The sequence below is a fragment of the Zea mays genome, chromosome 1 (genome assembly GCF_902167145.1).
Source record: "Zea mays cultivar B73 chromosome 1, Zm-B73-REFERENCE-NAM-5.0, whole genome shotgun sequence".
Taxonomy (NCBI): domain Eukaryota; kingdom Viridiplantae; phylum Streptophyta; class Magnoliopsida; order Poales; family Poaceae; genus Zea; species Zea mays.
Genome location: NC_050096.1, coordinates 174,520,868 through 174,535,123, shown reverse-complemented (window position 1 = coordinate 174,535,123; position 14,256 = coordinate 174,520,868). Strand labels below are relative to the sequence as shown.

The 14,256-nt window shown below is 44.6% G+C and overlaps 2 protein-coding genes across 3 annotated transcripts; both read right to left on the bottom strand.

Annotated features, from left to right (window-relative positions):
- Positions 1 to 386: 386 nt before the first annotated feature.
- On the bottom strand, positions 387 to 4,345 carry LOC103640571 (uncharacterized). 2 transcript variants are annotated; one of them, XM_020547193.1, is made up of 10 exons: positions 3,881 to 4,345; positions 3,012 to 3,638; positions 2,768 to 2,921; positions 2,402 to 2,685; positions 1,947 to 2,076; positions 1,797 to 1,852; positions 1,547 to 1,727; positions 1,335 to 1,460; positions 826 to 1,203; positions 387 to 738 (listed from the first exon to the last, which is right to left on the bottom strand). In XM_020547193.1, exons 5-10 carry the CDS (start codon positions 2,055 to 2,057, stop codon positions 598 to 600), a joined length of 993 nt encoding a protein of 330 aa, XP_020402782.1. In that variant the 5' UTR covers positions 2,058 to 2,076; positions 2,402 to 2,685; positions 2,768 to 2,921; positions 3,012 to 3,638; positions 3,881 to 4,345; the 3' UTR covers positions 387 to 597. The 2 variants fall into 2 exon arrangements, with proteins under 2 accessions (XP_020402782.1, XP_020402783.1); XM_020547194.1 differs by lacking the exon at positions 1,797 to 1,852 and having other exon boundaries at positions 3,881 to 4,344.
- Positions 4,346 to 6,390: 2,045 nt separating this feature from the next.
- On the bottom strand, positions 6,391 to 10,987 carry LOC103640570 (F-box/LRR-repeat protein 17). The gene is made up of 10 exons (XM_008663663.4): positions 10,241 to 10,987; positions 8,947 to 9,048; positions 8,467 to 8,611; positions 8,195 to 8,379; positions 7,947 to 8,051; positions 7,687 to 7,784; positions 7,351 to 7,598; positions 7,175 to 7,241; positions 6,884 to 7,068; positions 6,391 to 6,785 (listed from the first exon to the last, which is right to left on the bottom strand). Exons 1-10 carry the CDS (start codon positions 10,825 to 10,827, stop codon positions 6,723 to 6,725), a joined length of 1,785 nt encoding a protein of 594 aa, XP_008661885.1. The 5' UTR covers positions 10,828 to 10,987; the 3' UTR covers positions 6,391 to 6,722.
- Positions 10,988 to 14,256: the final 3,269 nt, after the last annotated feature.

The window sequence follows — 14,256 nt, the reverse complement described above, 5'->3', positions numbered from 1 at the left end:
ATGTTGCGTAACTATAGACAATTACACAAATTATGTAACTGAATATGTACAACAAATTGGCATTGAACGTTTAGCAATCGGAAGGTCTGGACATAAATGGTATATAAAACTGTATACACTTAACAATACTAATCAAATGGGAGTGCATACGTCGGTTTCACACTTCAAATACAACAAACAGGATATAGCATAAACACTTGTTACAATTAGCATAATTAGCGTGAAAAATGTATAAAAGATGAACCTAGTGTATATAAAATAAGGAACTTTATATTATGCATAAAACTTGAATATTGAAACAATATGATAATACAAATAAGCCAAACATTGGAAGCAAAACGAGTAACCAACTCACAAACTGGAGATGAAAACAGCATAGAATTTGTTAACAGAAAACATAAATAGACATTCTGGTAACAATTATGTTTGACACACTTCAGATAGAAACTGATGCGAAGTAGCATAGACATTAGACACATTGAACATAAGTGGCACGCGGAGTATCAAACACATGATCATAGGCCTGACATAAGTGACTTAACAAGTAACATAAACAGTTTTGTGGATCCCACAGGGAATCATGTTCAGCTATGCTATCTAAGTCTTGGCTTTCAAACAGCGGCGTCTCCTTGGAGAATACTTGAAAGGCAGCAGTTCTGCAGGAAGGGGGGCAACCATGTTGTTGCGATGAAAAGTAAGGTAATGCAGAACAAAGGCACGTTGGTCCATTGGTTCATCCTGAAATAGCCATAATATCAAATTAATGGTAGAATAAAATCTGAGGAGTAATATATGCAAGATTAGAAGACTAATTTAGTGACATACCGGAGTATAAAATTCTGATAAGTCGCCATCATCAAAATCGTAGTAGCGGAGGAAGTTTGCGACAAAAAAACCACAATCATTTGACCCTGGTGTCATGGTTGGACAATTGGGAAGGAGCCCAATCTTGTAGTTGCCAAACTTTGGTACAGTTGACTCAGGTCGAGCTTCATGTAAGGCAATGCTAAGTCTTCTCATTATTAATCTGGACCAAGGTATCTTCGTTCCATTTATCATTATTTGATCATTATGGATTTGTTTCCATGTAGTGCCTCCAAGCAATGTACCATAAGAATTTGAATCTAAGATGTCTATTCGACGACGTTCAAAATTGATTGCATAAAGGGTCCAGTGACTTCGGCGTAGCATAGGAACCAGGATCTGTTAAATATATATGTAAAATTATGAATGATTTATACTATGCATATGAAAAATTAAAACTAATAGAACATAAAACTAGTGACCAAAAGAACATTCTAACATTTGTACAAATGAAACTGATAAGAACTCACCAATTTAATCTGGTTCAGAACATCATTTGAAGGAAGGGTCGGTTCAAGATGTTCTTTAAGAAGTGATGTTGTGAAGGGCTGTGGATTTGAACTGTGTTGTTCAAACTCCTCGATATTCAAAACGGTCTGGATAAAGAAAATAAATTGATTAGTATTATATATTTATACAGTAAGTGTTGCAATAAGGTACAAAGTTGTGGAGAAAAAATTACCCCAACGTTGACATTCAGTATTAGAGTGTTGATTACAGAATCTGGATTGTATAATACATCATCCTGACGAATACAGTCGATAAATCCCTGCATGAAAGTATTCTCAAGACATTTGTTGGGACCAAACGACTGGACAACATCAAGGACAGTCCCTCCAAATCCTCCAAAATTAATGATAGACCTGGGGAAAAAACTTTGATTACAATTCTTCTAATTATACTTAATTGGAATTTGAATAAATAATACATACATGCTCGGATCTAGTTTTCCTGACAAAATGAACTTAAGCAGGTTCCCACTGACAATCTATAATGGAAACAACTGAAATTTGAGTAAACAGTAACTTGTATGCAGAATAGAATATATGCATTGTATATATAGTTTGTATGAGAAAACTTACATCATTTAATACTTTGATATGATCAGTAGGAACATGGCTTTCCTGGTCATGTTGCTGTTTATCAGGTGTTGGAGCAGTTGGTGTGGATACTGGATCATTTGTTGGAGTCATTGAGGTAGTGGGGGGTTATCTACATTTGGAACATATAATAATATAGTAGTTGTTACTGAAATATAACTGCATTATAAATGTATCGTTATAAAAAAATGGTTAAACATACACATTTGCAAACTACATCAGTATACTATCAGGATGCATAAATAAAATACAGTTTTCAAAAAATGAAATACACTGAAAAAATATGTTGCTGCTTGTATGAGTATAAATTAATATATAATTTGTATATACAAAACTGCATATAATAAATTATTTGAGATCGTATAAGTATATATTATTTTCCAGGAAATAATTCGTGAACTTGATTAGTTTAAAAAAATAAACATAAATACTAAAACCTTCTGGCTGTGAATCGCGCTGCGTTGCAGCTCTCAGAACTTCATCGATCATTTCACCAAATGTTTCAGAGAGTTCAATCTGCTTCGAAACCATCATCTGATGGCTCAGCTGAAGGGAATCACAGTATTTATCCACCTCTTTGTCATGAGCATCAAACAATGATTGAAACATTGGACGCTGCTGGGAGGGCAAACATTGCAACTTGTTGCCAATCAAATTATTGATACGTGGCACATATATGTTGAAAACGGCAGAAGCAACACGTTTCTGAACGGCTACGAAACTGTATAAAGTAATATAGAACAGTTAGCAGTAATAATATTTTAACATCTGCATAACAGGACAAAAAGTTGTTTATGTCTAACCTCTGCATATCCGAATGGTTCACCAGTTTTACGGGGGGCGCCTGTCACCACGAGCCAACTCTTTTATGGTCTCATTGTCAAAAAACTTAATGCGTGGAGTACCATATTTGTTAACAGGAGATGCAGGGTGATGTAGGTGATCAAGGTAGTAAATCTGAAAAAAGGAATGCACAAATATATAAAAGTAGTACATAACAACTATTTGCATATCATATATATGCACATTAAACAAAAAAATACTTACCAGAACAATGAGTGAGCATCCATATATTGTTGCTGTGATGTTTGTTTTGTTCCTTTTATGCCAACGTGCGGCAGCATCACACAAATCCGTGTAAACTAGTTGACACCAGTCAATATCAGACATTCGGGCCATGTTTGAAGTCATGAGTACCTCATTGTTTGTAATGCCCCAAGAAGCAGAAGGAAAAAGAAGCCGATTGAATAGAATCAGAAAAAAGCATCTAATTGATAGCTCATCATCGTTGCCAAGCACTATCTTGTCTTGAAGCTTGACAACATCAAATTCTTCTTTACCAACATTGAGATCACGTCTCAGTTTTGCAGCAGCATCCACTTCACCATACCAATCAGTAAACTCCCTGCCTCCTCCAGCACATGGCAAACCCAAAATCAGATGAACCGTATCTTTTGTTATCTTCAGTTCCTTGCCAGCCCCTGGGCGTATGGTCATGTCATGTGGGTCCAATTTATCCATCAACCACCTGATGAGTGATCTGCTCTCTAAGGCATCAGTTCGCAAATCAAATATGCTTGAAAATCCCAACCTAGCGACAGCATCGCGCTGCCGATCGCTCATTATCCAAGATGATACAATAACATCATAGGGAATGCAGCGGATGTTCAGTTTCTGGAAGCATAAATGAATATGCATTAATACACAAAGTATATATATAGTTAGAACTAATGATACAATATTTACAAACAAGGGATAATTATTACATGCTTGTAAATAACTAGTCTACAACAATAAAAAAAAGTAAACACCATATTTGTTGATAATAATATACATAAATTTAAAGTGGGGGAAAATACAAACATGATTGGACACCAAAATTAACACATGAATAAACATAAATATATACATGTTACCTGTGATTTTCTAGGAGTCTTCTGTTTAGGAGAGTTTTTTTTGTAATGATCTTAGACTTTGGACTTCTTTTCACGCAAGGAACTTGAGGAGAAGGTACTTTTAACTTCTTTGCACTGATTTGTTCTGAAGGAGAAGGTGAGGCAGATCTGAATTGGCGCTTCAACGATGGAGCATCCATGAAATCGTCGTCGGACAGTGTGGATGGAGCAGGAGGTTTTCTTTTTAAACGACAAGCTAACGCCTTTCTGCGAAAACGATGGATTGGGGCTGGCTGTGGCTCATTCTGCTCCTGATTTTGGGGAATATCATCTTGGTGAGCTGAGCTGCTGGATCTTGTACGTCTGGAAATGTCTATTGAAAAAACCTCCTGACTGGATTCAATGGTTAATCTTTTTGGATTACTGGGCGGGCGATCAACAGACTTCATGATTAAATACTGAATAGATCTGTAGAAAAAAAAGTTGTTTTTAAATACATTGATTTATGCATGAATATATGCCAAAAAAAGAACTAATTTTTACTATAACTATCTGAAATGCATACTATATAATGCTAAGTGGAATTACATAACTTAAACTACCTTTTACATTTATGCGATAGCATTTAATGAACAATGGTTATATACAAGCATAAAGATTGATTTAATATTTCATATAATTGTAAATGGATCAGGATAAAATAAGAGCCTTTTTGCATCAACTAACTATACAACATATTTTAATAACTGGTTCATAGTAATAAAAACATTTAGCTCAAATAACATGAATATTTAAATAACATTTGCTTAAATAACAGTATCTGTATGTATTTATATATAATGAACAGGAGTGTAAACTAATTATGCAAGTAAATATAACAATTCAAATATGCTTAATATATGTTCATAAACTTGTGTATGAATGAGCATACACATTACTGCCAATATGCATATATATCAAATCCAATGAGTATATTTTATATATAATAAAACAGATGTGTACACAAATGATTTAATTGAATGGACATAAAAAGTACTGAGGATATGCATATAAATGAAATAGAATAAGCATATTAGATAATTAAATAGATGTGAAAACAAATCATTAGAGTAAATGTGCATAAAGAATACTGACTATATGCATGTATAATAAAACAAATGTGTAAACAAATGACACAGGTGAATGTAGATAAACAGAACTGGGGATATGCATATATATCAAATACAAATAAGCATATTTGATAATAAAATAGATGTGAAAAAAAATCATTAAAGTAAATGTGCATAAAGAGTACTGACTATATGCATATATAATAAAACAAATGTGTAAACAAATGACTCAGGTGAATGTGCATAAACAATACTGAAGATATGCATATATATTACATACAAAAAGAATATATGTGTTACTTGGGTTGTATAAGAGTACTCTCTGCTAACTCATCAGTAAATACCTAATCCACAGCCTTTGTCTAAATCTATGAATGTCGGGCGATAGTGGGAATATAGAATAAATACACATGCCTTAATATCGGGGACCCTGTAAACAAAAAAGAGATGCAATGCGCGATGCAATGACCCGATTACAGTGATGTCTAAGCGGATACAAATCACACATTTAGCTGGAGAATAAGGGTTACAATCAAATCCACTTCAATCGACCGATAGGCTTCAAGAAATCGACGACAAACTCGGGGTATTTCAATGTTGGATTACCTGGAACTTCTTGAATCGGGCTCCAATGCTGGGAGATTGAAGGATGTAAGGTGGAATGGAAGGGCGCTGGATTGGAGCGGCGGTGGATTGGCGCTGCGCTGGTTTGGAGGCGCGGAAATCGCCTGGGGAGTCGCCTCCGACGAAAGGAAAATCTGCGCGGCTGGGGTTTTCTTCAAATGGGCGCTGGTTTGTCTCCGTTGAATGCGCGACTATGGTTTTAGAAACATGAAACGTGGGAGAGGTGACTGGCTGACGGGGGTAACGGCGCCGTGACTAGGACCTGTTGACTCGGTGTGGTTCAACCAAAATGACCATGTTGACTAGCCTGGACTTCCTCTATTATTGGAAGTCCGGGGCTCTTAATATATATATATATATATATATATATATATATATATATATATATATATATATATATATATATATATATATATATATATATATATATATATATATATAGGGTAAACAATTGTCAAAGGATCTATGCCCTTTGGCAAATTTGCATGTCGAAATGCAGCAGGATTCAATATGTCAGGAAGTCCAATCTTGCAATTTGGAATGGATGAAGTCGAAGAGGGGCTAAGGGCTCCTCAACTTCCTAAAAAAAACTAAAGGCTCCTCAACTTCCTAAAAAACCAAGGGCTCCTTTGGTGACAAGGAACTGAGAGAGAATAGAGGAGATTGAGAATTGAAATATTTTTTCTCTCAACCCCCTCTGATTCCCTTATCACCAAACCTTAAACGAAAATACACATGATACAAGGGCCTGACTGCAAAGCTGCTCTAGCTCAGAGACCAAACAACACACAGCATGCAAAAGTAATCTGGGGAAAACCGAAGGCAATTATTGTCCTAGATGAACAAGAGCAAAATACGGTTTCAAAGTACAGGAGTCGGGCACGTTTGCATTGCACCCCGTTATTATCCTACAGACTCCACAGATTAAACACACACACACACAGCATGAACAGAAGGATCATGGCACTCTAGTCTGGATGGAACATACAGGGGGGTCTAGAGGCTCGCTGAATCGACGCCGCAGCAGCTCCTCGACGGCGAGGACGCGGGCGCCGCCGACTACCAGGGCCTCACTTCACAGGCCAGCAGTAGCACTCGCCAGCGCCCAGCGGCCGGCCTAGCCTATCTGCCTATGTGAGGTGGACGGTGCACTGGCTCTTCCGCGGCCCGCCCCATTTCTCCTGCTCCTCCAGCTGCAGCAGACAGTGGAAGAACCGACCCCCGGCGGTGAGATGACAGACAAGACGGACGGACTCAAGGTTCAAGAGCAGAAGGGGGTTCGCTCGCAAACCTGCTCGATCATGAAGTGGGGCACGTGCACGCGCTTCGACCCGTCGGCCAGCCGCTTGCAGGGCAGCCGGGGCTCGGCGGCCGCGAACTCGTTCAGGACCTGGTTCCTGACGGCGCCGATCAGCATGTCGCGGCACCCGCTGACGTGCACGTCCTTCAGCTTGGGGCACTGGATCAGCAGCCGCTCTGAAACAGAATCGTTACGTAACGACGTTAAGTGCATGGAAATTTACTTGTTACGCGCAGCCTGAGCTTCAGGATCCTGAAGAGGACGAGAGAATGGGCATCGCACCTGGATGAAGGTTCGTGCACGCGTTGAGGTTCAGATCGACCAGCTCCGGGCAGTTCACGTACAAGGCCTGTCACAGGTGGAGAAGCGGCAATGAGCACGGAGCTGTGCAATGGAGATGAACCGGAGCAACGGTGTGTTAAGGATCACGTAGCCAGACGCAGCTATTTGACACTCACGTCGATCGCTGAACAGCCCCACAGGCTGAGCTTCTTCAGGGCGCCGTGCTTTATGATCAGCTTCTGGCAGGCAGCCTGCTGCTGCTGCTGCTTCTTCTGGACAGGTAACTTAGAGCAGAACTTGATCCCGCCGGTCAGGTCGCCGAAGTAGGATCTCCCAGCTTCAGGCTGGGGGTTGGCGCATATGCTGTTGCCGCAGTCCATGAGACGGAGGAGCGGCAACTGTGCTGCAGCCACCTGGACACCAGCTGTACATCAGGAGTGAGCAGAGTTTGTTAGCATGTCTGCGGGTATGGGCATTGGAAACTTTGAACAAGTGGATGGGAGGAGACTTACACGACGTGATGTTGGGGCACAGAGCCAGGAGCAGGCGTGTTAGGGTGTCAGGGAATGCTTTGCTGATCATCCCAAGCCCGTTGTCGGTAATGCCAGATCTGAAAGATAAGCGTGCGAAATTAAGGAACCGTTTCCATGCAATGTAACTTCCCAATAGAACAAAAACTAGTAACTTTGTTAATAGGAATATAAGCGTGCAAAATTAAGTCATCAGCTTGTGAAGATATAGAAGTATCTGGCCCTCATAAGGCGGTGCTTACCCACTTAAATCAAGCAGCTCCAAGCTTGAGTATGAACGAACAATAGATGCAACAGCTGCATCTGTTATTTTTGAACCTAGAACCAAAGACAGCATGCATAGGCCCCTGGTGAAAGGAGGAAGAAAAAAAGAAGGTTAAACATGCAGTTGAGATCAAGATACAGTTGGTTCATAGCAAAGATTCCATTCAGCATAGTTCAAAAAACATTATGTAATGATCATGGCAACATGTGATGAGCCGAAAGATACCTGAGATTGGCGCTTTCTAGAGCAAACACGGCTTCGTTGCATAAGCGGATCGACGAGACGTGCATGTTTCTCAAGTTTGGGCACGTGCGGCCCAGACTATCAATTAGAGCAGCCAGGTCGGTGGAATCGTTATTCTGTTTGGGGAAGTCCAGTGATAGCTCGGTCAGATTTGGGCAGTTCATGACCTGCAAGTTGGTAGCCCACTGAGTTTATGCAAGGTACAAGATCAGGGAACCGCGTAGTGAATAGATTGCAGGAATGTCTCGACGTACCGCCTTGGTAAGGGAACAAAGACCTGACATCCAAAGTGTTGAGAGGCTTGAAGAGCTGATGTTGAGAAAACCAAGGCTGCTGCAGCCATCTAGTTTAAGAACTGACAGAGATCGCTTCTCTGAAACAAACCTAGATAGCTCATCCCTGCATAGAACAGGGAGCACTAGTTAGATACACCATAACGCCAAAACTTAAAAATGTCCATTTAACATTACTGATGTGCAGGTATCTTTTGAGATGGATTATGGTGACAATAAACCCCAAAGGTGCTTAAAGAAACAAGAAACACTGAAACTATATATATTTAGGCAATGGCAGTAAGGTTGGTACTGCACATTTGCAAAGGGATGTGCACTAGACACTGATCATAAACTTTCATGTTCCATTCAACATGCAGCAATGCAAACCATACACAATTATAAGCAAGAACAAAATGTATAGAAAGATGAATGGTTTAGTAGTGGGAGTCTTCAGCATACCCAGTTATCCTGTTGACCGCGCTATTGGCCATGCTGATATCCAGGGACTGTAAATTGGGGCAGGAAAATGCAATGCATGCCAGCATTGTGGCATCAACATCACTGAAGAAATGTAAAAAAAGAACATCTGGTCAGAACATCAATCCTCACAACTAAGAGATTGAAACATAAAGTCAAGGGCTAGAACTAGATGAACTATCCACCACCAGAAGACCCAAGACAGGATTTCAGCTTTCCCCGAATTATAATTGTGCAAGCAGGCAGAAAACATCTGCATTTTGCTCCTCATCAGAACTATAGGAATACTAACAGGAAAAACACTAGGGGCATGTTTGGTTTGTGGAATAAAATAGTTCATCATCTCATTCTTTAGTTTTTTGTTTAGTTTGTAAAATAAATTGAGTTGATCTAGCATTACCTCATTCCACTAAATTTGAAAAATGGACTAATGATGCATCACACCATCTAAAATGGGTTGATTCCTCAAACCAAACACTTTATAAATGTACCAAATGACACCCCTACTTGCCATAAAGAAGGTAACAAGTCCCTCTTAGATCAGCAAACGAAGAAGGTTGTTCTTCAAAAGGTCAGCCTAACTCTGCATTGGAGTATTTTTTTTCTATCATCTAATAAAACTCAAAGCAAATCTCTTGCTGTTCCTTCTAAAATACTTCTGCAGAAATTGCTCGAGTCTGTTAGGCAATGCAATCAGAGATTCATGAGGCTTTTACCATCACTACCGATTTATCAGTCACAAGGGCAAGTAGTGTTTCACTATCTAGATTCAACCACGCACAGATTCTGCATCGGAGATGCAAGATAACAGATCCGTGCTTCCTGCTCTCAGATCAGAGTAGATCTCACAGCAAGATGACTAGAACTCCCCTAGGAAAGTCCGACCAGATAAGATCGACACTTAGAATTCCCTCGGCAAGCGCCCGTGCCAACTTTGCTATCCATTTGCGACTTGCCCGTGCTGCAGGATGTGTATTTAGACTCCAACCAAGCACCGATCAAGGATCCACGAGCAGGATCTCACGGCACCAGATCAGATCACACCTGCACTGCACCCAAGAGCAGCCATTCAATCCCAATCCACTAGTACAGTCATGTTTAAGTTGAATTACTAGGTGGATTTCGGTGTTCGTTCGTAGGTTCCCGTTCCTCCCGTTTGGATCGAGCAGCGTTCTATAGATCGAGCTCCATGCCGTCAATTGCGCGCCGATCCACTAAAAGCGCTGCGCCGCGCCGCCACATGCATAGCATAGATCAGCTCTGGACCTGTCCTCACCTGTCCATGCGGAGCACGAGCCTGGCGAGCGCGGGGCACCGCGCCATGAGCGCGCCGACGGGCCCGACCCCGGCGGCGCGGAGGCGGACCTCCTCGGCGGCCCTCCAGACGCGGCGCGCGCATTCGCGCCAGCCGCGGCTGACACCGGCCGCGGCCGCCACGGCGCGCGGGGGCATGCGCCGCAGCACCTCCACCAGCACCTCCCCGGGCGCCCGCCGCCCCGCGCCCGCCTCGACCCACCAATCCAGCGGCGGCGGGTCGTAGTCGCCGCCGCCATCCTCCTCCTCCTCCACGTCCACGGCCTCCACCCTCGCCTTCTTCCCCGGCGCCGCGGCCGCCAGCGGCACGGCGTCCAGCAACACGTCCGACGCGGCCGGCGGGTCGTCGAACTGCAGCGCGCGCCGCGGCTTGGTCTGCGGCGGGGGTGGCGGCGGCTGCTGCTCCCCCGCCTTGTCGCCGCCCCCGGCGGCGGCCAGCCTGGGGACGGTGCAGACGTGGCCCTTCTTGGGTAGCCCGCATCGGCCGCAGTTATAGCTGCCGCGGCGCTTGGGCTGCGCGGCGGCGGGGGCGGGGGCGTCGGAGGCCATGGCGGGAGATCTGGCGCTGGGGAGTGGGGAGGAGGGGAGGGGCAGCTGGGCTGAGCTGAGCTGGGGTAGGGACGGATTGGGATTGGGAGGCGAGGATGGGGTGGGGAAATAGAGGGAGGGAGAAGAAGGCGGGAGATTGGCGCGCGCGAGCTTGGCGCCATTTCCTCCTGCGCGCGGCCCTGTGTGTTTTCCGCCGCTTTTCGCTTGCGGGGTTTTGCGGGTTGGCGCCGGCGGGCTTTGCCTTAGCTTTCGTTTCGTTTGGGCACGGGTTGCTCGTGGACTCGGTCCTCGGCTCTGGCGGGTGGCGGCGGAGGGCCTCTCTGACGTGTCGTGTGCGGTGCGAGTAATGCCGACCAAGCTCATCGCGCTTCGTACCAAACCGGTTAGGGATAGAAAAGTCCAACAATTTTTTGGGTCGTGCCGTGTCAGCCCGAAGTGTAAAAACAGTGATCTAACCTGGCCATAAATCATGTCGTGTCTTCGTCGAACCGTGCTGGCTCAAGACCGGCCCATATATTTGACCACATAAAATCAAAATATTACAACTATATAAAGTTTATAGCTTACTAAATTAAAGATATTAAACAATTATAGCATAAAGAAATTAAACATATTGGGTTTAATTAGGCCGTGTCGGCCCAAACCCGGCCCATCTATACGGGCCGTGCCGGGGGCCTGACTGGCCAGAATTTAAGGCCCGGCGCATGCCTGTCTTCGGGCCGTACTAGCCCGGCACATATTATTTCGTGTCGGGTCGTGCTTTGGGCTCCTATTTTCGAGTCGTGGTCGTGCTGGCCCAAAAAGCACGGCCCATATTCCGAGCACTACGTGCGAGTGAGCACTGCAGAAGGGTTGTTTTGGTCTCTTGGAGTTGGGTGGCAGTTGAGATTGAGCCTATTGGGCATTGTCGGTGTTTTGGACCCGCGAGGACCGTCAATCGACCAGTGAATTTATTGATGCGTGCCCCTGCCCAAATGGGTTGATGCAAGATGGAACACAAGAGAGAGAATAAGGCTTATATTATCTTGCACCAGGGTGCTCGTAGTAGGGGTTACAAGCGTCGCGAGAGAGCGAGGGCGAGAGCGAGCGAGAGAGAGGGAGAGAGAGGGAGTCTAGCCCTGAGGTGAGGCATCTGAGTCAGCCTTCACTGCGTCTCTCCTACTCCACCTGTCTCCCTCCGCTTGCCCTGTCCTTGCGTTCCTGCGTATGCGTCCCTTTGTGTGAACGTGCCTTAGGAAGACCCTGGACATCCCCTTTTATAGATACAAGGAGATGGCCCAGCTGTACAATGGGGGTGTAGCTATGTGCTAACGTGGCTGGCGGACAAGTGCCTTGAGCCCTGTACATGTGCTAACGTGGTCGTCGGAGAAGTGCCTTGAGCCCTGTGGAAGAACAGCTGGCGGTGCGGCATGGACCCTGCTGACGTTTCCTTGCTTCCGTAAGGAGCTGGGAGCCATCGACGTCATGGTGGCACGCGGGGAACCATCATTACCTGCTATCGGAGTAGTTTGATGTGACTCTGGTCTTGTTCCTTCGTAGCAAAGGGTGGCTAGTGAAAGGGAAATAGGCTTACACCTTTTCCTAATTGATTTTGGTGGTTGAATTGCCCAAACACAAATAATTGGACTAATTAGTTTGCTCTAGATTATGAGTTCTACAGGTGCCAAAGGTTCACAACAAACCAATAAAAAGGTCAAAAAAGGATTCAAATATAGAGAGCAAAAGTTAGCCGAAGGGTGCCCTGGTCTGGCGCACCGGACTGCCCGGTGAGCCACCGGACAGTGTCCGGTGCACCAGGGACTCCAACTCCGAACTGCTCACCTTCGGGAATTCTGGGAGCCACTCCGCTATAATTCACCGGACTGTCCGGTGTGCCAGCGGAGCAACAGCTACTTCGTGCCAACGATCGTCTGCAGAAGGCATTAAATGCGCTACAGTGCGCGCCAGAGTCAGAGCAGAGCCAGATGGCGCACCGGACACTGAACAGTGCCTGTCCGGTGCACCACCGAACTGTCCGGTGGCCCAGAAGACAGAAGCTCCAACGGTCGGAATCCAACGGCCGGGTGACGTGGCAGGCGCACCAGACTGTCCGGTGCGCCATGCGACAACAGCCTTCACCAAACGGCTAGTTTGGTGGTTGGGGCTATAAATACCCCCAACCACCCACCATTCATTGCATCCAAGTTTTCTGACTTCCCACACCTTACAAGAGCTATAGCATTCAATACAAGACACACCAAAGAGATCAAATCCTCTCCCAAGTCCATAGATCATTCCCAATCAAATACGGGCTGATTGGTTGCCGGCTTCGCTCCTGCCTGGATTACGCCAGCCTGGGCCAGTAGATACGCTCCCGTCTCACGTCTCCACGCATGCAAGTAAACAGATGAAAAAACACCTAGACTGCACACGTGCATACAGGTTGGACTCATGCCATGCAGGTAACCATTCATAAGCCTAAATACAGTCAACGCACAGACTGGACCTGAGCGCGGCTGACCAGGTAACCAATCAGGCGTATAATGACTAGTGAGAGAGACTTGTGTTCATTTGAGCTCTTGCACTTGGATTGCTTCTTTTTCTCATTCTTTCTTGTGATCAACTCAATTGTAAGCGAGGCAAGAGACATCAATTGTGTGGTGGTCCTTGCGGGGACTTTGTGTCCCGTTTGATTGAGAAGAGAAGCTCACTCGGTCTAAGTGACCGTTTGAGAGAGGGAAAGGGTTGAAAGAGACCCGGTCTTTGTGACCACCTCAACAGGGAGTAGGTTTGCAAGAACCGAACCTCGGTAAAACAAATCCTTGTGTCTCACTCTTTATTTGCTTGTGATTTGTTTTTCACCCTCTCTCTCGGACTCGTTCATAATTCTAACGCTAACCCGGCTTGTAGTTGTGCTTAAGTTTATAAATTTCAGATTCACCCTATTCACCCCCTCTAGGCGACTTTCAATTGGTATCAGAGCTGATGCTTCATTAAGAGCTTAACCGCTCAAAGTGATGTCGGGAGATCACGCCAAGAAGATGGTGATCGGTGGAGAGAAGACCGCTACAAGCCACGGGAAGGCTCCATCGAGGGAGTCCGCCAACAAGAAGGATGAATCCCCTTCACGCATTTGATCACACAAGAGTGGCGAGAAGAAGAAGAAAATGAAGAAGGTAGTCTACTACGAGACCGACTCTTCATCGCCCTTTACATCCGGATCCGACGCCGCGTCCGTCACTTCTAAGCGCCAAGAGCGCAAGAAGTATAGTAAGATTCCCCTACGCTATCCTCGCATTCCTAAGCATACTCCATTACTTTCCGTCCCATTAGGCAAACCGCCGATGTTTGACGGTGAAGATTATTCTAGGTGCAGTGATATGATGAGATATCACCTAACCTCACTCCACAAAAGCATATGGGATGTTGTTGAGTTTGGTGTACAGGTAC